Genomic DNA, 23933 nt, shown 5'->3' with positions numbered 1-23933 from the left:
ATTTTTCTCTACTCCCCTTTTCATGTGGGCAACTAAGCTCTTAGTTATAGAGGGAAATGATCTGCCTTGCATATGGTTACCTCAGTCCTCATCTGTCCCCCTTTCCTCCCACTTACTGCTGGCTGGGGATACTTATAACAGCTGCACTTTGCAAATTAATATAAAGACTCAACACCAAACATAAATCTCTAATCTAAGTATAGTGCTTCTATAGAAACACCATTCCCATCCTTTGTCAAATTATCGCCCAGAGTGGTTCTAAATGAAATAGGCTTCTTTTTTAATTGAGGATGAACAATCCTAAAATTAAATACTTACTATTTCTTATTTCCTCCCCTTTTCTTTTCTATTTGAGGCATTAAAGAACAATCTTTTTTTTTTCCTTTTTGTGTTTGGCAAGGTCTGATAACACATCTGTTAGAGATATTCACATACATTTGTTTATCTCTCCTAGTTAAATGCTAGCCCAGCTATCTACAGATAAAACACCATCAATTTCTTCTTTTCAAAGGGAAAAAAATCATTTTCACATGACTTCTTTTTTTTAGGTTATTTATAATTTAAAAAGCCAAGTTTCCGCATTCTTAAGATACATAAAGTTGATACTTTTACAATTCATATTTATTTTTTATGTATTCATTGCTTGTTTTTCTGAAATATTTAATTTTGGAAACTTTAAAAGTCATGCTTTGGCCATTTTCAACACTCCTGAGGTATTTTACAGTAAAACTATGGCTATTTGAAACCAGTAAACAATGTCTTTTTAGATAGATAATTTTCTGAATAGTTAAAGGTTTGTTTTCATTTGTAAAGCATCAAAAATGTATTTTATTTTGATCCTGTTGAATGGAAATGCTTTTCTAATTTCTTTAATAGAGAATGTTAAACTGAAGCTTTTTATTATTATAAGATTATACTATGGACTGTATAATACATTGAATGCCCCTTAAAGTTTATAAGGCCCTTCATAAATGGCCTAAGATTGCTGTGGTTTTCTTTAAAAGCAACTCCCCGCCCCCCAAAATTCCTCTTTTGTCTGTTTCTTCTCATTTTCCTTTCTGTGTCAGAATATCAATTCTTCTTCTCAGCAATAATGGCTCCGCTTAGTAGTTCTTCCAATTTTCTGCTTCTAATCTGTGTTCAATTCTCACCTCTAACATATTGGTGGGCCATGAACTCCTAGAAAAGTCTGGGACCTGGAGAATTCCTAGCACTTGCCAGATGCAGAATGGCTGCCAAAACACACTGGAAGGAAGAGTTTCACACACTAAAGAAATAATTAGATCAACTATTAAAGAAAAAAAATCTGTTGTTACCTAGGAAACCAGATAGTAATACTAAATAATGATAACTCATTTATATATCACTCTAAAGTCTACAAAGCACTTTACCAATGCTTTCTCATTTGATCTTCATAATCCTGGGATTATCAGGTAGGTATTACGGCTATCACTCCATTTAATAGATTAGAAAATTAAGTCAGGTAGAGGTAAGGGGCTTTCCCAGAATCACATAGTTAGTAAATGTCTCAGATTAGATTTAAAGTCCGGACTTTCTGACTCACAAGTCCAATGTTCTATTCTTTTTACCCCTAAGTGAACTGCCTCTTGTTTACTAGAATTATGTTTAAAACACAAATTGAAGGCTTAGAGATAGGGCCTAATTTGCTAGGCAGATAGATGGTGCAGTGACTGTGTGACCCTAAGCAAGTCACCTTCAGTTGCCTCAGTTTTCTCACTTATAAAATGGGGATAATAGCACCTACTTTTCTGGGTCTTTCATTTATTTGTCTAGTCATCTGTTTATTTTTTTCAATCATTCATTTATTTGTTATGATTCTGTTCTGAATGAAGCGGTTAAGTAGCTGAAATCCAGATAGGTAAGGTATTATTATGTGTGTGCCATGGCTATTATTATCATATTCTAAGTGGCAGTGGGGAGCAAATGAGACTGCCGGAGGTCAACAGGGGCTAATTGGGCATGTTTTAATCTCCCAACATTTTTGACACCCACTGTCATAATTATTGTCACTGGCTAAAGTTTATAGAATTCTTTATGAGCTAATTTTCATCTCTGTGCCCAAGAGCACAAGTGATATGTCTTACTGAGTAGGAGACTGGGGAAAACCCCTTTGGATTTTTTTCTGTAGAATGAACACTGTTGATTGGGAGGTGACCCGGCATCATTTGACATTGCTACAGTTCAACTAGTCTTTCATTCAGTTTTATGTTTGGATGGCAAGGAAAATCTTGGAAGTTTTACACTGAGGATGGTGATATTTCCTACAAGTTTTAGAACTAGGATAACTCTGATACTTAGTGAGTTTATATGTGTTGTGAAGTTTAAGTATGCCAGAGTAACATTCTATAATTACTCATGGATTATGTGGTAAATTAATAGCTATTTCCTCGGTACCTATATTGAATTATAAAATTTTAGAGCTGAATTCATGTTAGAATACTCTTTTTTAGGGAATTGAGGCCCAGGAATACTAAAATCATAACTTGTCCAAGTGTTGGCATTAGAATTTAGAATCTAGGTCTCTTTGTTCTCAACTTTTTTCTACACATCATGGATGGTTATCTTCTTCGTAGAGAAAACTTTGATGTGAACTAGAGGGCATGGTTAACTAAAGGGTTGAAAATTAACTAAAAAAATGGATTTAATGTTTAAATTACCTAATTTACCATGAAGTCAGATTTACCTCAGTCCTGGCTATTCTTACTTGGTCTCCTTTCTCTGTGCTTCAGATTCTAGACAATGTGAGCGATAAATTAAATGATCCCTAAAGTTTCTGTGAGTTTTGAAGACTACTTATTAACTGCTCAATGGCCTTTTTATCTCACTTGAGATATGACTTGGCCATGTGATCTGAGGAATGCTTCCGATGGTAATTTTGTTATAATTATACCTTGGTATTATTTTTATTTATTACATTATAATCTCTTTATACCTATATCCATCTTTAAGAGTCTTTAACTGATGAAACCAATGACATGATTTAGGACAGTAAAAATTATCATATGGAACACTAAAACACTTTAAATCTTCAGATAAAAGGTTTTATGTAAATTATTATTATTATGGTGAGTCTGTGATTATAATTCAGTTTGAGATTTCTAGAAATCAAGCCTGCAAATAAATGGAGCAAGCTTGCAAAGCATCTATTGTGTCAGGCAAAATTGTTTACAGAGCATCTGTGCAGCATGTGTAAGCAGGAGGTAATTGCCATTACAAAGCAAGTGAACATAAATCCAGAGGAATGAACACAGGCCTTCAGTGTTTTTCTAAATATGCTTTCCTTGGCCTTGGTCAGCAGAGAAAAAAATGATCCATGATTTTCTAATTTTTTTACTTAATACTGATCCAAGATCCCCAAATTTTATCTTGTTTCTAAAGTTAAACTGAAGCTGAATGAAAGTAGACTACAAATCCACATAGGTTTACAACATGTCTGTATTAAGAAATTATTCTCAAATTATTCTCAAATAAAATATTGTACTAGACTCTTTAACATCAGTTATAATAGTGAGAAATTATTTTTCAATTATAAAGATCACAACTATTTAGGGTTAATTCATCTGTCTACTAGTTAGTCTAATCTGGTAAATTTTTGCTGCTAAATAATGACTTTTAGATTATGTTTCATTTTATACTATTTTTATTATATTATAAAAGCTATCTGTTCAGTAAATGATTAGGATGCAAGCAAAGCAAATTTAGCCTTTAACAGCTAAGAATTTTAGAACCTGATGTTGTTTAAACAAGAAGCCTGTTAAATTATAATAGGCCTCCAAATGATATGGTGAGATCTTTAGAGTAGGCACCAGACATATGCTGCCTAGTGTTATTTTAAAATTAACTAGAGACAACATTGAAAATGATGTCACTGTCCTTTCCTTTCCCTCCTTTCCTCCTCCCCCCATTTTTTTTTAAACAATATACTACAGAGCTCTGTATGTCTAATTCTTTCTGCTTTGGGTGGCAATAAGTCATTGCATGGTACGTTTAGTGGTATCAACAGAGATTATGCTGTATGTCTATATATATATGTATGTATGAAAGTATGTATTCACATTCACACCAACTTAAATATGAACATATTGTCTCCCTTGATAAAATGTAAGCTAGATCCTGGTGGGCAGAGACTGATTCACTTGTTTCCCTAGTATTCAGAAATAAACGTTTGCTATCAAATTGGCAAAAGAGTTAGGTAAGTTATTCTCTCTCTCTCTCTCTCCATATATATATATATATATATATATATATATATATATATATATATTTGTGCATGCATTTGATATATTTTATTATATCTTCAACTGAAATTAAACATATTTAGTTTTAGGAACAGGGGAAAATGCTACTATCAATCCATTTCCACAAGATTAGTGATTTGGACTATGTCCTTGCCTTAGTGTTTGAAAAGGAGAGCTTTGGGGGCTGCTAGGTGGTGTAATGGATAAAGCATGGCCTTGGAGTCAGGAGTACCTGGGGTTCAAATCTGATCTCAGACACTTAGTAATTACCTAGCTGTGGGGCCTTGGGCAAGCCACTTAACTCCATTTGCCTTGCAAAAACCTAAAAAAAAAAAAAAAAAAAAAAAAAGGAGAGCTTTCTGAGTAAATCCTAAGGAAAGTAGATAAAGAAAATGGAAGAATAAAGCAGTTTTGTTTTGTCTGCTAAGCAACATCACTAAAAAAAAAGAAACAAACAAAGCAGGAGAGTTATTGAAAGAAAATAGGGAGAAAGGGTAGAAGCAAGTGAATGGGTACAATGATAAGAGATGAAGCTACTGTATTCATATTGCCTGGTATATGCATGTCTGGATTGATGCTTTTCTTAATACCAAAAAATGCTTCAAACAACAGCTCATCACATTTCAATGAATGGTTGGTGTCTGTACTCTGCCTCTGAATGTCTTGTTGCCACTTTAGGTTCTTGAAGAATGTGACCAGAGGAGCCCAGATTGTGGACATATCCGATGAAGTTGATTAGATGGTGGTGGAAAGGATCTCAGAACCCATTCAATCCCCTCCTTTATTTTGTAGGTGAGAGAATTGGAGCTCAGAGATGGCTTGCTTCAAGTCACACAGATGGGTAGAAACTTACTCCAAGTCTGGGATAGTTTCCACTATACCAATCTGGCATGGTTCTAGTGATGAACTTCAGTCTCTTGCCGGAAAAGTAGCGGAGCTAGGCTATTGCCAGGTGGGCTACTCTAAGAATTTTTCTAAAAACAGTAGACCCCAAAGAAGATAATTAGCAATATCCTTTTCCAAACTGAATAATAAAAAGGGAAGATTCCCCATTCTGCCATTAATAGCGGTAATACTGATGAAATCTGAAATTCTTTGACTATTGCGATACTTGGAACCTATCGTGGGGCAGGACAAGTGTAGCTATTATTTCTTTTTATACTTCCAAGGCCCGGTTCATTTATTACTTTCAAGAACAATGAAGGTTGAAGGACAGACAGGCAGAACCCCGATGGGTCATTCGTTTGGTCAAGGTTTGAAACCAATTCCCCTAGTTTAACAGACTGGGAACCGTAGTCGGGAGACTCTCTACTTGGCTTATCACCGAAGGACTCCCAGATTCACCAAGGCCATCATCTTGGGGCATTCTATGTAAGTGCCCTTCAGTGTTCTCCATGTGTATTGTGCCCAGGTGGGTGGCATCTTTGCTTAAAACACATAGCTGAAAGGGGCACGAAGACTTTTGGGGCGATCTCCCCTCCGCTCCATCGTCTGGCTTCTCTGGAATTCCAACTGGGCCGGCCTCTCCAGGAAGCCCTTCCCCAGCCCCCTCGCCCTCTTGGTCCCGGCGCCTCTTTCCCCCCGTCTCTTTCTGGTTTGTTTTCTCCTTTTTCCTTGCTTCTTCTCCCCGTCTCCCTCACCCATGCGGCCGAAGCTGGAAGCGGCCCCGGGGGGCTCCGGCGGCCGGCCCCGGGTCCGGCCCGGCGCTTCCCTCCCCTCCCCCTCCCCTGGCATCCGCGCCCGCCCCGGCGCCCGGGTGTGCCCTCGCGCCGTGAGCCCGGGCCCGTCGTGGCTGCCCACGGGGCGGCGGCGCGTGCGCGTGCGCGTGCCCGCGGCTTCCCGCCGCCCCTCCCCCCAGGGCTGGGCTCGCACATTCCGGACCCCGCCCCGCCGGGCCCCGCCCCCGCGGAGGGCACGAGGCGGCCGCGGCCTCCGGGCCCCGCCCCCCGCCCCCGGGCCCCGCGGGCGGGCTCACGTGACGCCGCCCTCCACTTCCCCTCTCCCGCCCCCGCGCGCGCGCCGGCCCCGCCCCCGCCCCGCCCCCGCGTCGGCGCGCGCTCGCGGCGCGCCCTGGACCTCCCCCTCCCTGCGAGCCGAGCCGGGGCCGCGGCCGGGCTCCGCCGCCGCCGCACACCGTGCCCGCCGCCGCCGCGGGTAAGGAGCCGCAGGGGCGCGGGGCGGGGGCGCGGGCCGGGGGGCGTCCGCTCGGGGGCCCGCGGGGTTTAAATGGCCCCGGGCGGGGACGGCGCTCCCCTCCCCTCCCCCCGGGCTCCCGACTTCCTGTGTGAGGGAGGGCAGCGCCCGCCGCGCCCCCGGGAGGGTGAGTGTGCGTGAGTGTGCCAGGGTGCGAGCGTGCGAGCGTGCCAGGGTGCGAGGGTGCGAGTGTGCCAGGGTGCGAGCGTGCGAGGGTGCGAGTGTGCGAGGACGTGCGCCGCGTGTGAGCGCGCGGCCCGCCCCGCCGCCCGGGGGTCCGAGGGGGGCCCGCCGGCCCGACCCCCCCAGCAGGTGGGCCGCCTGGCCCGGCCCCTGGCCCTAGGGCTGCCCGCCGCGGGCTCACCTGGGCCGGCCCGGGCCCCGCGCCCGCCCCGAGCCCGCCCCTGTCCCGGGCCCGTTCCTGCCCGGGGCCCCGCGCCCGCTCCTGCTCGGGGCCCCGCTCCTGCCCGGGGCCCCGCGCCCGCTCCTGCCCGGGGCCCGCTCCTGTCCCGCGCCCGCCCCGAGCCCGCTCTTACCCCGCGCCCGCTCCTGTCCCGCGCCCGCTCTTACCCCGCGCCCGCCCCGAGCCCGCTCCTGTCCCGGGCCGCGCCTGCCCCGCGCCCGCTCCCGTCCCGGGCCCGCTCCTGCCCCGCGCCGCTCCTGCCCCGCACCCGCTCCTGCCCCGCGCCCGCTCCTGCCCGGGGCCCAAGTTCCTGCGAACCGCGGCCTGGCCGCGCGCCCTGCCCCTGCCCCCTGCCCCACGCCCGCTCCTGCCCCCTGCCCCCGCGGGCGCCGCAGGAACTTTACATCGGGGCAGAAGCGGGCCCGGGGGCTCCGGCCCGGCCCCGCCTCGGTCCCCGGCGCAGGAGAAGGCGCGGGGGCGCGGGGGCAGGAGGCCGGCTTGGCGCGGAGGAACGCGGACATTTTTGTTGACCTCCCTGCTTATTTACATGCCTGTGTACATGCCCGTGTAAATGGTGATAGACAGCTGTTAGGAGTGTGGTGCTAGTGGTGGAAGGTCGGGCAGAGCCCGGGAGACCCGAGTTCGGATCCGGCGCGAAGCGGGGGGGGCCCCGCCCCGGTCCCCTGCCCTGACCCCGCGGAGTGCGTTCGCGTGAGTGAAAAGCTTTGCGCGTCCCGCAAGCCGGGCCGGAGCGCGCTGAGGCCGCTCTTGGGCGGCGCGGCTCGGCTCTGGGCTGAGGCGGCGGGGAACACATTGTCGGGACCTGATATTTGTCGCCGTAAATTGCTTTTTGGAAGCCGGCGCGGTATCTTTAATCCTACGATTAAATTTAGTTTTTGGAGGGGATAAGAAAACGGGAGCATTAATACAGGGTGAAAAACCCAGATATCCACTTTCTTAGGGTCCTCGTGTCCTTATTACAAATAAAACCCGAGCCTGAGGTTCAGTAGATGAAGCTCTGCATGACCTCTCCCCTGCCCCAAGATTCTCAGGCCTCTCTTTTTTTTTTTTGCTGTCAGTCTCTCTCCACTATACTCTGGTCATTCTTGCTGGTCTCTACTATTCTAGATCTTTCCCATTATACTTTACTGTTCTTTGCTCGTCATTTTTAGTATACTCTTGCCACTTGTGCCAGCATTTGTGCCCGGTCCCTCCATTGTCTGTCGCCGCTGCCACCTCATCCCTGCATGGCTGTTTGTCATTGTTGCCACTTATCCTGCTCTCAGACAGTCTGCCCTTTACTGGCCCGGGCATCTCTTCCAATTGTTGCCCCGCTGCACCCATAAGCTGCAAAGCATTGTTGAATGCCACTGATTTCTTTTACCCCTTCTTTCTGCTTTGTTTCCTTGTCACTCTTGTTTCCTGTAGTCAAGAAACAGGTTTAGACAGGATTTTTGACTTTTTTTGCAAAACAAACAAAATCCCAAATTATGTTTTTATAGAAAATCATCAAATCACTTATTTCTGGATAATCTGACTAAATGATGGAATACAACATGTTGAACAGGTATAATCTTCTAGTCTTTGACATTTTTCAATATCCTATTTGCTTGGGGGAGGGGGTCTCATTGCTTCCCCTCACCCCCCCCCCCCTTTTCTGGCTACTTTCAAATCTGAAATAGAAACCTGACTAGCTGAGCCTTTATTGTGATTTTCTTCAAATCCAACATTAATGTTTCATGTACCATTGGGGAATGAACAATTTTTTATAAGTTATTTTTTGGAATAGCAATGTTATCCTTAAGCATTCAGTCTTTTAAAAATCATTTTATAAAAAAAAGCTTCAAAAATGTGTTAACCTCACTACTTTCTCAGATTTTCATGAACATAATTTAATCTTCCATTAAAAGAAGTTTTTGTTTCATTTTTATATCACTTAATTTCCTAATATATTCCTCTCCACTATTCCTGAGAGCCTTTCTTTATAATAAATAATAAAAAGGGAAAAATGGTTCAGTAAGGTTAATCAACACAAGTCTGACATTTTTTTTAATAGGTTAGAAGTTTTTAAGTTTTATTTTCTGAGCTCTTTCCCACAACCCCTTGAGGTGGAGACTGCTGTAGCCTGATGTTTTCTATGTCCGTAATTTCCCTCTCTTCTGCAAAGAAGGGGTGGAGGTACTTCCTTGAATCAGTGATAAGTCTAGTAATTATTCATATAGCCATTCATTTAATTATTTTGAGACTGGGTCTCTTTACCCCAGGCTGGACATTCCAGAACAGATTGGCTTGGAAGCTTTGACCTACTCAACTTTTTTTCTCTTTGTGAACTCTGCTCTAAAAGGCTCACTTATATTGGTGCTGAATTTAGTGATTGATTTTTTTTCCCTCCTGAAGCTCAGAATTCAACTTTAGCTATCCACTAGCCTCAAGTTTCGCCAGTATAGTAGTAGGCACAACACAATTCTGTGCTACTGCATTGGGCTCCAGCAATAAATTAACCTTTTAACTTTTCATTGAGACATCTGAGACCTTCAGTATAAAGTATATCAGATGACTAATTTCAATAACCTTTATGGATAATGATAATTTATATAATACTATAGATTTCATGTCTTATTTTACACATATGGAAAGAAGTTCAAAATATGAGTTGCTAGGGGTGACATAGTTAAGTGTTAGAACAGCAGGTCTTCTGTCTTTTTCATGGTATTATGGGTCCTTGGTACTTAGACCAGCACAGTTTATTTTCTGTTACAAGTGTTTGTTCACTTTTATCTAGTTTATTTTGTATTTTGTATTAAATTATTTAATATGGCAAAGTTTTAACAAACTTTCAATTCAGTAGAGACTAAGCATAAAGAATCACAGAATCTTCCTTAAGCCTGGGCAAACAGAACCATATATAGTGATAAGTTTCAGAAAACAGAAGGGATACACAGGCAGAAGTGTTCTTTGGCTATATGAGGAGAAAGGAAGCAGAACTTCTGAACACACCCACACCTCACCCTCCCTCTCTCCCTCTCCCTGGCATATTGGCAGATCCTGACAGATCATATGTGGTGATAACTGTCAGTGACTTCCAAGCTGACAGGTCATTATAATGCCCAATATACAGGTCCTCCCTACTGGCCTCTGGTATAACCTCCCCATTTCATATCGGTCTGATCATTCACAGTTGGACAGACTGTACATTAATCCCAGCATCATGGTGTAAGTTTGGTCCTCTTTGATTATAAAGGATATCAACAAATGCCCAACATCATCTCCTAACTATTTGCCAAAGAAAGGCACACAACAGTCTCTGCTCTCAACGAACTCATAGTCTATAACAAGGAGACAAATGCAAACACCCATGTACAAACAAAAAACAAGAAAGGATAAATTGTACCATAATCAAGAGAGGAAGACAATAAGATTAAGCTGGCTCAGAAAGACTCCTTTTGTAGAAGGCATGCTCTTGATCGTGACTTGAATGAATCCAGCAAGTAGATTTGAGGAAGGAGAGCATCCCTGATGTAGGGATGGAGTTGTGAGTTAGAGTGTCATCTGGAAGAACTTCAAAGAGTGCATTGTCCCTTGATCCCAGAGTCTGTGGTCAGAGGGTGGAGTAAGAAGACTGGAAAAGTAGGGGGCCAGATGATGAAGGTCTCTGAATGCCAGCTTTTATGTGTGATGCTGGAAGTGGTTGATGGGCAGCCATTTGAGATGATTGAATAGTGGTCAGACTTATGCTTTAGGAAGATCAGTTTGATAGTTGAGGTGAGAATGGACTGGGGTGGGGAGACAATTTATATAGTGCTTAGTACATTCTGGGCACTGTTTGATCCTCACAACAAGCCTGGGAATTAGGGGCTAATATAATCCCCATTTTACAGATGAAGAAACAGGTTGAGAGAAAGTATTTTGCCAGGGTTATACAGCTAGAAGACTATGGCAACAGTGCAGAGTGAGTGAGGTGATGAGGGTCTTCTCCAAGGTGCTGGCAGTGCCAGAAGAGAGCAGTTACAGAAATAATGTATATGAAATTAGAATGAACAGGCTTTAGTGAGAAAAGGAGTTGAGAGATCAGAGCTGGATTGTGAGCCTGGATGATCAGGAGAATGGTAGGATGGCAATAATAGGAAAATGAGGAAAAGGGAAGGACTTGAGGGGAAAGATAAGAGTTCAGTTTGGTGTTTCTTAAGTAAACATGCATGCTTACATGAATTTATATGATCCCTTGTATTATCTTAACAGAATATAAACGCTCTGATCTCAGAATGCAGGATTCAAAAATAAAGATCTTGGAGGACATTCTTCTGGATAAATAATAGATTTTACTTGTTTTAAATCAGTTGGCATAATCTGACTTGTGTTATAGGAATGCTAATTTGGTAATTCTGTGGAGAAAGAATTGGAAAGGGGAGAGACTGAAAACAGAGACCAATTAGAAACTGTTGCAAGTCTATAAGAGAGCAGATGAGGACTGAATTTGGGTACTGACAATGTGGGTAGAGAGAAGGGGACAAGATAAAAGATGCTGGGGAATTGGCTAATTGGATATTGGACCTGAAGGAGAAGAGGAAAGTCAAGAATGACTCTTAGGTTGAAAATCTGGTTTACTAGTTGTACCTTTGACAAAAATAGGTAAATTTGGAAGAATAATTGATTGAGTGTAGAAGGTTTAATGTTTAAAGGATATTTTTTTTTAAAAGTTATCTTTTACCTGTTTTCTGAGTCATGGAGATTAACTTACTATTTGAGTGTCTGTAATATGATGACTGTAGATCAGTATGCCAACATCTTGTTGTTGGTCCTATGGTATATCTCTTTGATTTGTCTTTCTCTCCACTTGGCTATCAGTCTGGTTTAACCCTTCTTTATTTCTTCCTAGACTAGTCAGTTGATCTTCTCCTTAGTCTCCTGTTTTTAGACTCTGGGATCTCCAGTCCCTTCCCCCCCCCCCCCCCCCCCCCGTGTTTTTTTTTAATTTTTGCAAGGCAAATGGGGTTAAGTGACTTGCCCAAGGTCACAGCTAGGTAATTATTAAGTGTCTGAGAACAGATTTGAACTCAGGTCCTCCTGACTCCAGGGTGGTTGCTCTATTCACTGTGCTACCTAGCTGCCTCTTCAGTTCCTTCTTCACCCAGAATTTGGTCTGACCATACCACTTCCAGCTTCAGTGTTTCTTGTCTGGAGGTTACATTGCAGAATCCTCAGTTTGGCATTGAAAGCCTTCACAACTTGACTCTGACTTTTTCATCCAGACTGATTTCACATGACTCCTCACACATTCTTTGTTTCTCCCAAGCTGCCCTACTTGGGTGTTCCCTGTATAGAACATTCCATAGTATGTCTTATATCTTAATGCCATGCCTGGACTGCCATCATTCTTCACCTCTGGTTCTTATCAATCAGCCAATAAGCTTTTATTAAGTGCCTGCTATATGTTGACATGGTGCTAAGCACTGGGGGTATGCAAAGAGACAAAATATTGTCCTGGCTTCTAGAACATCTTGTTCCTTCATGGCGCAACCCAAGGTCTTCCTTTCCTCCTTCCTTCCTTCTTTCCTTGCTGCCTGCCTACTTTCCTTCCTTCCCTCCTTTTCTTTCATTTAATTTTCTTTGTTCTGAATTTAATGACCACAAAAAGACATTTCCATATATGAAGTAAAACAGATAAAAGAGAATTATATGTGAAAATGGGACTTTTTATTATGTATAGCTAGCTTTAAAAAATGCATATAATAAATTCAATATGTTATTTGCAAAGCTGACCTGCTTGTCAGTGTTTGGTTGTTACATATATGGGAGGTGGGGGGAGAGGGCAAAGTTTAGCTCCAGAAATCCATTAGTGACCATCTTCCAACCTTCACTGAGAGTTGGCCTTGCCCCATGATCCAGCTTTCACTGACCAGTCTTTTGAACTTTTTCTTATGCTCAGACTCACTGCTTATGTTGGAAATGAAAGTCTTTGTTCTCTATTGTCACTTCCAAGTTTCTCTTGTACCAATCTCAGTAACTTTTCCTCCTTTGATATTCATTCAATTCACATTGATCACCCAGTCAAGCTCTTGGTAGCTATTGTCTGCCAATCTCTAGAACACTTTAGTTCCATCTTTCCTCAATGAGTTTAGTGCCTCTCTCACATGCTTTCTCTCCTTCCACCTATCATGCTTATACTAGGAGTTTTCAGCATTCATAGTGCTATTTCCTCAACTTTCCTAGCTTCTCAACTCCTCAACTTACCCATTCCAATGACTGCCATAGTTAGACAAGCTTTCATGTTGCTGTTACTTGCAGGTATTCCTCATTTCTGTTCATTAATTCTGAAATTCCTTTTTTTGGATCATAATCTGTTTTCATTCTACTTCAACCTCTCTGCCTTCCATCCCCTTAACTGTTTTTTTCTTAAAATTTATTTATTTTTCCAATTATATGTAAAGATAGTTTTCAAAATTCATTTTTGTCGAGTTTTCTCTCATTTCCCTCCCTCTGCTATGAAATAGCAAATAATCTGATAGAGATTAATATATACAATCATGTTACACACATAGATGCTTTTTATTCTTACCTTGGCCTCTGGTCCTTTGGATGGGGAAAAGGAAAATACAAGAAGCTGGGAGCCCAAGTCTTTCTTCCTCTCCCTCTCCCTCAATTCTTCTGTTTAGTCTGATACCTCTACTCATATGACCCCCCACTCAAGTTTAGATTGTCACCTCCTCTGTACTATTGCTATTTATCAGTCTTTTGATCACATTTCTGTCTCAAGACTTTCTACTCCCCTCCGTTTTTCACTCAGCTGCCAAGAGTCATTTTTTAGAGCACAGATCTGACTGTGTCACTTCTCTAGTTAATAAATTCCAGGTTCCTAATTCACTATTGTCTTCAGAGTAAAAAATTAAGTCATCTGTCAAGTAAAGCTCTTTGCAACCTGACCCCCTCCTACATTTCTAGTCTTCTAACACTTTCTCTCCACATAACAGTTTATATTGGCCTACTTGCTGTTCCTTACACTCTGTATCTTTACTTTCTGTAGTTTTCTGGGTTTTTTTCCTCATGGCTGAAATGCTCTCCCTCCTTATCTCTGACTCTTAGTTTTTCTACCTCAAGTCCTACCTTTGTAGGAGGCCTTTTATTATTGTAGTTCATCATTTTCAGTTGTATTTGATTCTTTTTGACACTATTTGGGGTTTTCTTGGCAGAGATCCTGTAGTGGTTTGCCATTTCTTTCTCCTTTGCAGATGATAAAACTGAGGTGAGCAGGGTTAAATGACTTGCCCAGGGTCGCCCAGCTAGGTAGAGCCTGAGACAGATTTAAACTCATTAAGAGGAGTCTCCCTGTCTCCAGACTAAGCCCTTTCTCCACTTTACCACCTTGCTGCCTCAGGATGTCTTCAACTGTTTCTCTTTTCTAATTACTGCATCTCCTTTGTATGTATCGCATAGATACATAGTTGGTCTCTTGTTGCATGTCCTATTGGAATGTAAGCAGTTCTTTGAAGGCTTTCTTTGTGTAGTTCAGTTTGGCACAGAGTAAGCATTTAATAGATACTGTATTGACTAACAGGATTGATGATAAAAGGTAAACCCACAGTAAATAGGCTAACAAACTACTTTCAAGAACAGAGTGCCAGTAATGAAGCTTTTTTGTGTGAATAGTGCAGGTGTGCAATGCTTTGAGGGTGATGGGACCCCAATAGAGATGCTTTTAGGTAGTTGTTTTGCAAAACATGATAATAGCATTTGGACTTTTAACAGTTGTGAGTATGGGAGATTTGAACATGAGTGTGGGTGGGAGAATGGGAGTTGGTGGGGAGTATGGAATATGTTTGAAGATTGAAAGGAAATGTGATCTTAGAGAGAAAAATATTTAGTCATTCCACTGGAGAACATTTGTGACTGTGAGAGAACTAGTGCTCAGCATAATCATAATCTAAAACAAGCATAATCATAATCTAAAACAAGAAGCTACAATTTTATATATCTGATTTAATAAAAAATTGTCTTTTTTTAAAAAAAAATTAAAGAACCAGTATAACAAAATGGAATAGTGTCTGGCCTTAGGATCAGGAAAAACTGGCTCATATGTACTGACTTTGCAACTCTGGGCAGGTTACTTCACCTCTCAATGTCCTGGCAGATCTTTTAAGACTATACATTACAGAAAAATTGTCGACCTGAACTGGTAGAGAGCTTTCCTTATCCAGGAGTTCAATATATAAATGATGTCTCTAGTCCAGCCCCTATTCCTAAAAATTTATGATCATATGAGAACAGATAGAAGCAATTTTTGATGTCCTTGCTTAAGAAAACCAAAATCATTCTCGATACTTTTTTTTTTTTGCTCCTACCCAAATGTCTTAGTCTTAGATTTTGGAACCCATTGTCTGTAGCCATCTTTGCTTTATCTTCTGCTTCTTATCTAATTCTTTTTTTTTTTTTTTGAACTTTGTCACCTCACTTTTTTTAATCTAACTTTTTTTTTGCAAGACAATGGGGTTAAGTGACTTGCCCAAGGTCACCCAGGTAGGTAATTAATAAGTGTCTGAAGTCAAATTTGAATTCAGATCTTCCTGACTCCAGGGCCAGTGGTCTATCCACTGCACCACCTAGCTGACCCTATCACCTAACTTCTAAAGCAATTAAGGCCTTAGTATCAATGATTCTCTTGTTCCTACTCACCAATATACTTAAAAGAATTTTGAAAATAGATTAATATTACCTCTTTGAGGTCATGATTATTCTTTGTATTTTTGGAACATTCATTTTTGATTGGTTTATGATTTACATTCTTTCTGTTTACATTGTGCGTATGTTTTTTCATGATTTTCTGTATTCATCATTAATTGCTTTTTATAGTAATATTCCTTTTATATATATCTACCATACTTTAACTTTCTTCTTTTGAAGGACTGCTACTTTGTTTCCAATTCTTTCCTACTATGAAAAGAATAATAAATATTTTGGTGTATGTAGGAAGTGCTATTAATTCTTAAATATAAGACATTTGCTTAATGTTAAGGCAAGAAGCAAGAATAATTATAATGAGACAGTTACTCAATATATGTCAGATGCAGTAATAAAGCCTCGTAGCTCACATAAATCTGGTCATGCCCTCCGACTAATTTATACATAGTGTCTGTGGGAGAGAGTGGAAGCACACTTATTGAAACCTAACAGGGAAGTTCTGAGTTTGAAAGACCAATATGCTTGAGGCAGTTCCCATCTCTGACCTAGAGCTGGTCTTGTGGCCTTCAAGAACAGTCTGATCCATGTGAACTTACTTCTCTGCTAGTTGTCACCTTTCCAGTTACTACAGTCAGGATCATACAGGACCTGACAGCATCCACTTTGAACAAGAGGGAAACTTGGAGTATAATATTCTAAAAGTCAAGAAATATGGATTTAGCCAATATACAAATCTCATTATAAACCTGTGGTAAGGAAGGGAGGAAGGACATGTAATGGAATAGAGGACATCAGTCATTTCTAGAGCCTAGCAGTAATTTTGAAATGTAAATAGAAGGGTGAAGACAGGCCAGGTATGATGGGTAATCTCTGTTCCTGGAGACACTGTGGTTCTGTGCTGAGGATCTGGAGAGGGAAAGATCTCTATCTTAGGTATCATAGCAGAATGGAAAATGATGCAGCACATTTTGGTTCAAATTCCTGATCTGACACTAGTTATGTGGCTTTAGATCAATCATTTAACCTTTCAAAAGCCTCAGTTTTCTCATCTGTAAAGTGTGGATGAAAATATCACTGTCAAATTCCCAACAGTCTTGTAAGTACTTTGGAAACAAGAAAAATAAATATCATTTAGTTAGTACTAGCACAGAAAAAAAGAATCTCATTTTACAAATTGTCCCATTCCTTATTTATGTGGTGATTCCACCCTAGCATTCCAGGAGAATGAAATCAATGTCTAGCATCATTTTTTATGACAAAATAGGCTTTGTTTTGTAAGCTCTATGAGGACAGGAGCTTTTGACTTTGTTCATCTCCCCAGAGTTTATTCTGTGTTTTGAACATGGCAAATACTAAATAAATACTTGCTGATTAATTGATTTAGAGTAATACATACACACACACACACACACACACACACACATATATACATATATAAATAAAATCCCCTTACATGAGCAGTTTGTTTCTACAATTTAAAAATTTCATTGTAATTGAAATCATTTTTTTCTGGAATGAGGGAAGGACTGTGACCTTTGTATGTTAGACTCAAGTCATGGAGAGGCTGTTTGATGGGGAAAGACCAGCCCCAAACCAACCCCAAACCATATGGTTTGTTTTAAAGATGAAGAAGGAAAGGACTAAGCACTTTAGAGGTGCCTGCTATGTTGCTGGACCATTGTATTAGTGCAATACTCAATGTGGGGTGTATGATGAGGTCCAAAGGGGTGCAGCTGTGTGGGAAATGAAGAGATGGCTGGCCCGGGTGCTGCCTTGGGCTAACTGACCTTTGGGAAGAAAATTTTTTCTGTATAATTAAGGGCTTGGCTTAGATGATACTTAAGCTTCCTTCCAGCTTGAAGTTTCTGTCATTCTGTTACTTAGAACATTGTTTTCTCTTACAACAACTTAGTTGGAAAAAATTAATGTGTTGCTAGCAACAACTAATAAATGAACTCAAGAAGAAAGGAAAATTGCTGCTTCACACAAAAACCTACTTGAAATTTTTTGTCAGGCCTGATAGCCTTTTATTGGTATATTTCAGAGAATTTTTTGAAGGGGGAGACCTAGGTCTTGAAGTTGGTACATAAAGAAAAATTGTAGGACAAAACTTTTTTTTGTTATGTTGTATTGCTCATCATAAACATTTGAAAAAATCTATTCATTCACCAGTTAAGGAAAGTTACCCAGAGATATAATTCTTTTGTGTGTATCATTTAAATTTGTTATCTAGACCAATTGAGGGATGGGTAGTGTGGAAGATAGCATACTAGTCTGGATCCAAGAAGACTCATCTACCTGAGTTCAGATCCATCTTCAGATCCTCATTAGCTGTGTGACCTTGAGCAAGTCACTTCATCCTGTTTACTTCAGTTTCCTCATCTGTAAAATGGGCTGGAGAGGAAATGGCAAACCAAGAAAATCTCAAGTGAGGTCACAGAGTTGGACATGACAGAAGTGTCTGAACAACAATTCTAGTTAGGGGTCTAGGAGAGGAACTGTGTAGTCAGGATTGTAGAGAGGTTGACAAAGGAACTCAGGAGCATAGATGGATGGTCACAGGCATGTAGCATTATGAATGAATATGGGAAAAAAATTCCATTAATTCATTAAGACTATGAATATGCAAGGTCAAGAGCTGTATTTTGTTTTTAGCCTTTATCTTGAGGTAGGTTACATGTCTTCATTTTGGTTTCTTCATGAGTATTTATTTACCCAATGCCAACATTCAGTAAATGAAATTTGCCAGAAAAAACTTTAGGACCATAAGTTCATATACTGTTGGCTGCTTCACCTATTGGAAAAGCGCAAGATTCCCTTCTACAGATTCAGAACTTAATAGAATGCTTAGTGATTACTTTAGATTAAAACTCTGTGGGTTTGTGAAAAATTTGGCATACTTTCTCAACAGTTTAAAAAATTGTTTTTTCCCATTTCTGTCTCATAGTTAAGATCATATACTTGAAGGACAGTAATAATGTTGTCCTAATGTTCTTGAAATCTTATTGCTTTTATCACTATTAGACATAATAGTCAACAAATATGGGTTACTTCATTTCTTTTTTGTATGTTAGCTGAGAAAGATGATTTGGCTACAAGTGGTTAAATGAGGTGGTAAGTGAATGTGATGAAATAGGAAAATTTGTTTTTGGGTAAGTCTTAGTGATTTTTTATGTTTATATAAGGACTGGGTTGAAAATGGAGCATAAATAACTAATGTGCAGTTCATATAGGTGATTTGAAAAGTAAAACTCATGTTTACTTTGAGAAATCATTTTCCTGTTTTAGATGTTAAACTTGATTTTTTCTTTTTCATTTAAATTTCTTTCTCTACTGTCTTGCCTGTTCCAACTGGTTTATTGTACTTTTTTTTCCCTGTAAAGCTAAGTTCTTTTAAAAATCCCCATGCCTTTCAATTTATTTATCTTAAATATTATTCATGTTTTTAAGTTTAAGCATCATCTCTAGAACTATATCTTGACTTCTGGAATTTACTTTATTATTGGTAATTGGCATTACTGGCAGCAATATTATTACAACTATTACAATTAATAGTTTACATTTACATACTTTACAGTTTATAAAAGACTTCCCAAGAAACAATTCTATCAGGTAGGTAGTAAAAGGATTATCCTTTCTTTACAGATGAGAACATTGAGACTGAGAGGGGTTGTGGCATGCCTAGAATCATATGAACATAAACCTTAACTATTGGTAATGCCCATAAAACTTGAAATCCTATCAGTAATTTAATATTTGTTTTATAAGAGTCTGATAGAGGTCTTGCTACATCTCAGATATATGATCTCCTTTTAATATAGAAGAGAATAACCTACCTAGGAGAATGAATGTCACTGTGTGTACTAAACATACTGGGATATTATATTTAAATAATTAAAATGTGGAAAGTTATTAGTGGCTTTTCATTTTAGTACCCAGGAAACATTCTGGTTCTGTTATATTTATTCTACATGTCTTGATGCAAACTTGAGCAACAAGGTTTTCATGCAGATGGCTTTGGATATTTCTCAACCACAGTTGTATTGCTAAATGTTTAGCAGTTAGCTCTTCAGGGCAAAAATGTATTCAAGACCCACTTTTAAATTTAATTTTCATTTTTAACATTTTCTTTAGATTTTTTTTAAATCTAGACCAACAAAATAATAAATCAAATACTTATTTATAGTATTGACTAATTTCAGAAATGTAGATGTTCACATTGAAAATATTTAGCCATCTTCTGACTCCAGAAAACCCTCCCATCTCAAGTTTCACATACCCTAGTTGTGTTTTTTTAAGGCAAATGGGGTTAAGTGACTTTCCCAAGGTCACACAGCTAAGCAATTATTAAGTATATGAGACTGTATTTGGATTCAGATCCTACTGACCCTCAGGCTGGTGCTCTACCCATTGCATCACCTAATTGCCCCCCAGTTATGTTTTAAGCTGTAGGAATCCTTGTAGTTGTTCTATGGCTTTCAGAGGATCCAAGAAGTCTGATTCTAGTCTTTAATATTCCTAGGAATACAAGTAATTGATGATGTCTTAAGTCCTTGGAACTATGCTGCTCTCAGGATAGCTTTTAGGTGTTTTTGTTGTTTTATTTAAAATTTTTTTTCTCATTCTTGTTTTTATTTTGTTTTGTACTTTAAAAATTTTTCTCTCATTGCTGTTTCTATTTTGTATTTTATAGTAAAGAAACAACTGAAGAGAAGGAATAATTCATTAAAAATATTGTCAATTTAAAATCAGGTTTTGTTAAACAAAGCATGACTATTAAATCCTAAAATTACATCTTGGATTTTTATATATAAGAGCTGTGTGCAAAGTGCTTTTCAAACTACAAAATAAGATTTTGAGACAGAATAGAAAGTATTAACCCCAAGAAATGTCAACCTCTGAACACCTGCAGTTGATCACAGCTACTTAATTTGAAAAGTCAGATTAAACTAGTCAAAGAGGTCATTTGTGTCCCCCCCCCCCCCCCATCATACTAGAAGAAGGTTTTCTAGGGCTGCTGGGTTTCTTTGAGGAGTTCTTGAAACTCTTGAACAATCAGAATTCTAGTATTATAGTTTCGGATTGTCTCAAAGATTTACAGTGATAGCATTCTCTAAGCAGTGTGTCTGAATATTTTATTTTAGCACTTAATAAATTAGCACTAATATATTAGAACTAGTATGGCAAGAAGAACGAATATTAGATTTCTTATGCCAGTTTAATAGTAGAGCCAACAAGTAATATTCTTACTGTTTTCTAGCAGAAATCAACTTTTCATTGGCTGGGTTTTTATTTTGAATATAAATATGCAAAAAGGTTTATTTTATTTTATTTTATTTTTTTAGGTTCACAAAGGTTTATTGAGTCCTCCAGAGAGAGACAACTAAGCAAGCTGGACAGTTTTCTTCTTTTCCCTCTTTTAATGATTATGTTGATCTTTACTTAGTTAAAGTGAGAAGCTTTAACATGTGTGTAGTCCATAGGGAATAGTTCTTTCAAAAGGCAAACATGCCCTCATTTTTCTTGGAAAGAATGCAGCAGTGAATTTCAAATGTCCAAGGACATGGAGACTATATTCTGACTTTAGAATTTGGGGCTTGATTGATTATAATCCCAAATCCCTTCTCCATCCTTTCATTTCCATGATTATATTGGAAGAATTTTGAAATGGTCATAGACATAATACTCTCCTGCAGGAGTTTTTTGGTATTTTTTTTTTTGTTTGTTTTTGTAAGGCAGTAGTATTAAGTGACTTGCCCAAGGTCACACAGCTAGGTAATTATTAAGTGTCTGAAGTTGGATTTGAACTCAGGTCCTCCTGACTCCAGAACCAGTGCTTTATTCACTGTGCCACCTAGCTGCCCCCTGCAGGAATTCTTAACCTGGGGTTTGTGAACTGCTTTTTAAAAAAGATTTTGTTAGCTACTTCAGTGTAATTGATTTCCTTTGAAATCTTATTTTTTAAAACATTAATGTGAGAAGGAAACCATAGAAGTCATCAATTTCCAAATGGGTCTATGACACAAAAAAAGTGAAGAACCTCTAAGTGTACATAGCTGTTAAATGTAGTTTGAAAGTATCATTTCATCTTGTTCTAGGGTGTAATATATATTTATGTTTTACATGTACATATATATTTAACTTCTTACATTTCTGTAATTTGAGATAAATATGCATCATTCATTAAGTAGTTTAAGTTATGATATGCTTGTGTATTTTCCAGACTATATTAACTTTTTTCCTCCCTCTTTTCTTTTAAAACAAAAATAGCCTTTCTCCAGACCTCCAGAAGTCATGTGTGCCTTTTTTTTGGAGAGGTGAATGATATTGAAGAAAAATGGCAGACAGAGGCGGGAGGACCATTCCAGGACAAGTATATATTGAAGTGGAGTATGATTATGAATATGAAGCAAAGGACAAAAAAATTGCTATAAAACAAGGAGAGCGATATATCTTGGTGAAAAAGACAAATGATGACTGGTGGCAAGTCAAACCAGATGAGAATTCCAAGGCCTTTTATGTTCCAGCACAGTATGTTAAGGAAGTGGGTCGCAAAGCCCTAATGCCACCTGTTAAACCTGCAGTTGGACTACTGAATAATTCCACAAAAATGATTCAGAGATCCACAGAAAATGTGAATAAATCACCCGAGCTTTCAAGTTTTGGGAAGTCATCTATTCAAGTACCGGGTCTGGTTCGTGATGCTAATCAGAATTTTGGACCAAATGGTAACCCTGGTCAGACTATCAGTCTAAGCCTAGATCTTGCCCCCAACAATGGAAAATTTAACAGTGACTCACAATCTCCTAAGGTTTCCAGCCAGAGCAGGACACACTTGTTTGGTCATTTTCCAGGTACAGAGTTCATTGACATAGAGAAAACCAGCTTTTCTCATGAACAGTTCTGTGATTTGGCTGGTGAAGGTTCAGAAAGAATTCATCAAGATTCTGAATCTGGTGATGAGCTGAGCAGTAGTTCTACTGAACAGATACGGGTAAGCTTGAAATCACAACTGATGAAGCAATATCCTTGCTTCTCAAAATGGTTATTATTTTATTTGCAAAAAAATTTCTGTTTAAATATCTATCAATAGATTAAGACAAATTTGAAATTACACCTGATTTGTTTGACTACATGTGAATTGTGCCCTGGCTTAAGAACTAGAAAAGTGGATAAATAAACTTTGTGTCTAAAAGAGTTGGATAGCCATTAGATACTATTAGATAACATGGATCTTATGAAAACATTTTGCTTGTATAGAAAGGAGTTACTTAGTTTATGTCTTGTATCTTTTTCAGGAGAATCAACTTGACTTCCTAATTTAGGTCATTTTGAATTATTTCAAGTAGAGTTTAGCTAATTATGGAGCTCCTTAGGGTTGTTACCTCATTTTGCAGATTGGTGCTTTTTTAATCTATCCCAAACTTAAACCTGTCATTAGTTCTTTCTACACTTAGCAGCCTATTGATATATATATATATATATATATATATATATATATATATATATATATATATGTATATAGGCATATGATATCACTGAGTACATTAAGCAAATTGAAAGAATAGACATACTTTATTAAAATTAATACTGACAGTTTAAAAAATAAGATTTTTTAAAATTTACTTTTGAAAAAAGTGTCACTTAGCTGACACAGAACACACTTAAAAACGAGTGCATAAAATAAACTTATATGAGGTTAGACAAGTTAATCCCATGATTACAATTGAATTTTAAAACTGATTTGATTTTTGTTATGTTGTTGTATAAAATGAGGATAATAAATGTCAGGCTTAAGATGGGTAAAAAGTTTGTAAAACTTGAAGTTAGATGATTGGAACCAGACTCATGGTTTAATTGACATAGGAACCTCCCAGTGCAAGTTGTTACCTTCTTTATAGTTTGCTTCTAGTCCTAGGAAGTTGCTTAGAACCTGAGAGATGATTTTGTCCACAGACACATGGCCAGAATATGTCAGAGATGAACCCTGAGCCCCAGTCCCACTGACCTCATGGCTGGCTCTCAAGCTGTTAAAACTCAATAGAGTTTGGATTGCAAGTGGTCTCTTTAGTATGATTTTATTATGTTCATTCTAAACATTTAATTTTCTTATGCCATTTTGGATTGGGAAAAAATTAGAAAAATAATGATCTTGGAAATTGCCTTTTGTTTAATTTTGGAACAGGTTAGTTACAAAAAATAGTCATGTCAACTTTCCTTACTAAGATGCTATTTACCAGTCTTTCCCTCAGTCTATGTGGGTGGAGGTTGTGGCCTCCTGGTGAACTTGTCAGATGGTGTATGCCTTCTCACTCTGTTTTCAGTTCCCCAACTTGCCCATTCAGGGCTGAATTCACACTTAATGCTTATACAAATTGGCTTCCCCTGACAAAAGTTCAGAGTCC

General features: G+C 39.4%; 1 protein-coding gene across 2 annotated transcripts in view; it reads left to right on the top strand.

Annotated features, from left to right (window-relative positions):
- Positions 1-6331: 6331 nt before the first annotated feature.
- The window catches only part of ARHGAP12 (Rho GTPase activating protein 12), a 131407-nt gene continuing 113805 nt past the window's right edge, over positions 6332-23933 (top strand). For both annotated transcript variants that reach the window (XM_074193106.1, XM_074193105.1), the window contains exons 1-2: positions 6332-6413; positions 21799-22522. In XM_074193106.1, coding sequence (XP_074049207.1) covers positions 21866-22522 — 657 coding nt within the window. In that variant the 5' untranslated portion in view covers positions 6332-6413; positions 21799-21865. The remainder of the gene's footprint in view (positions 6414-21798; positions 22523-23933) is intronic.

Source organism: Macrotis lagotis, chromosome 7 (genome assembly GCF_037893015.1).
Source record: "Macrotis lagotis isolate mMagLag1 chromosome 7, bilby.v1.9.chrom.fasta, whole genome shotgun sequence".
Classification (NCBI taxonomy): domain Eukaryota; kingdom Metazoa; phylum Chordata; class Mammalia; order Peramelemorphia; family Peramelidae; genus Macrotis; species Macrotis lagotis.
The sequence above is the reverse complement of the archived record's forward strand: the minus strand, read 5'-3'. Positions and strand labels throughout refer to the sequence as shown.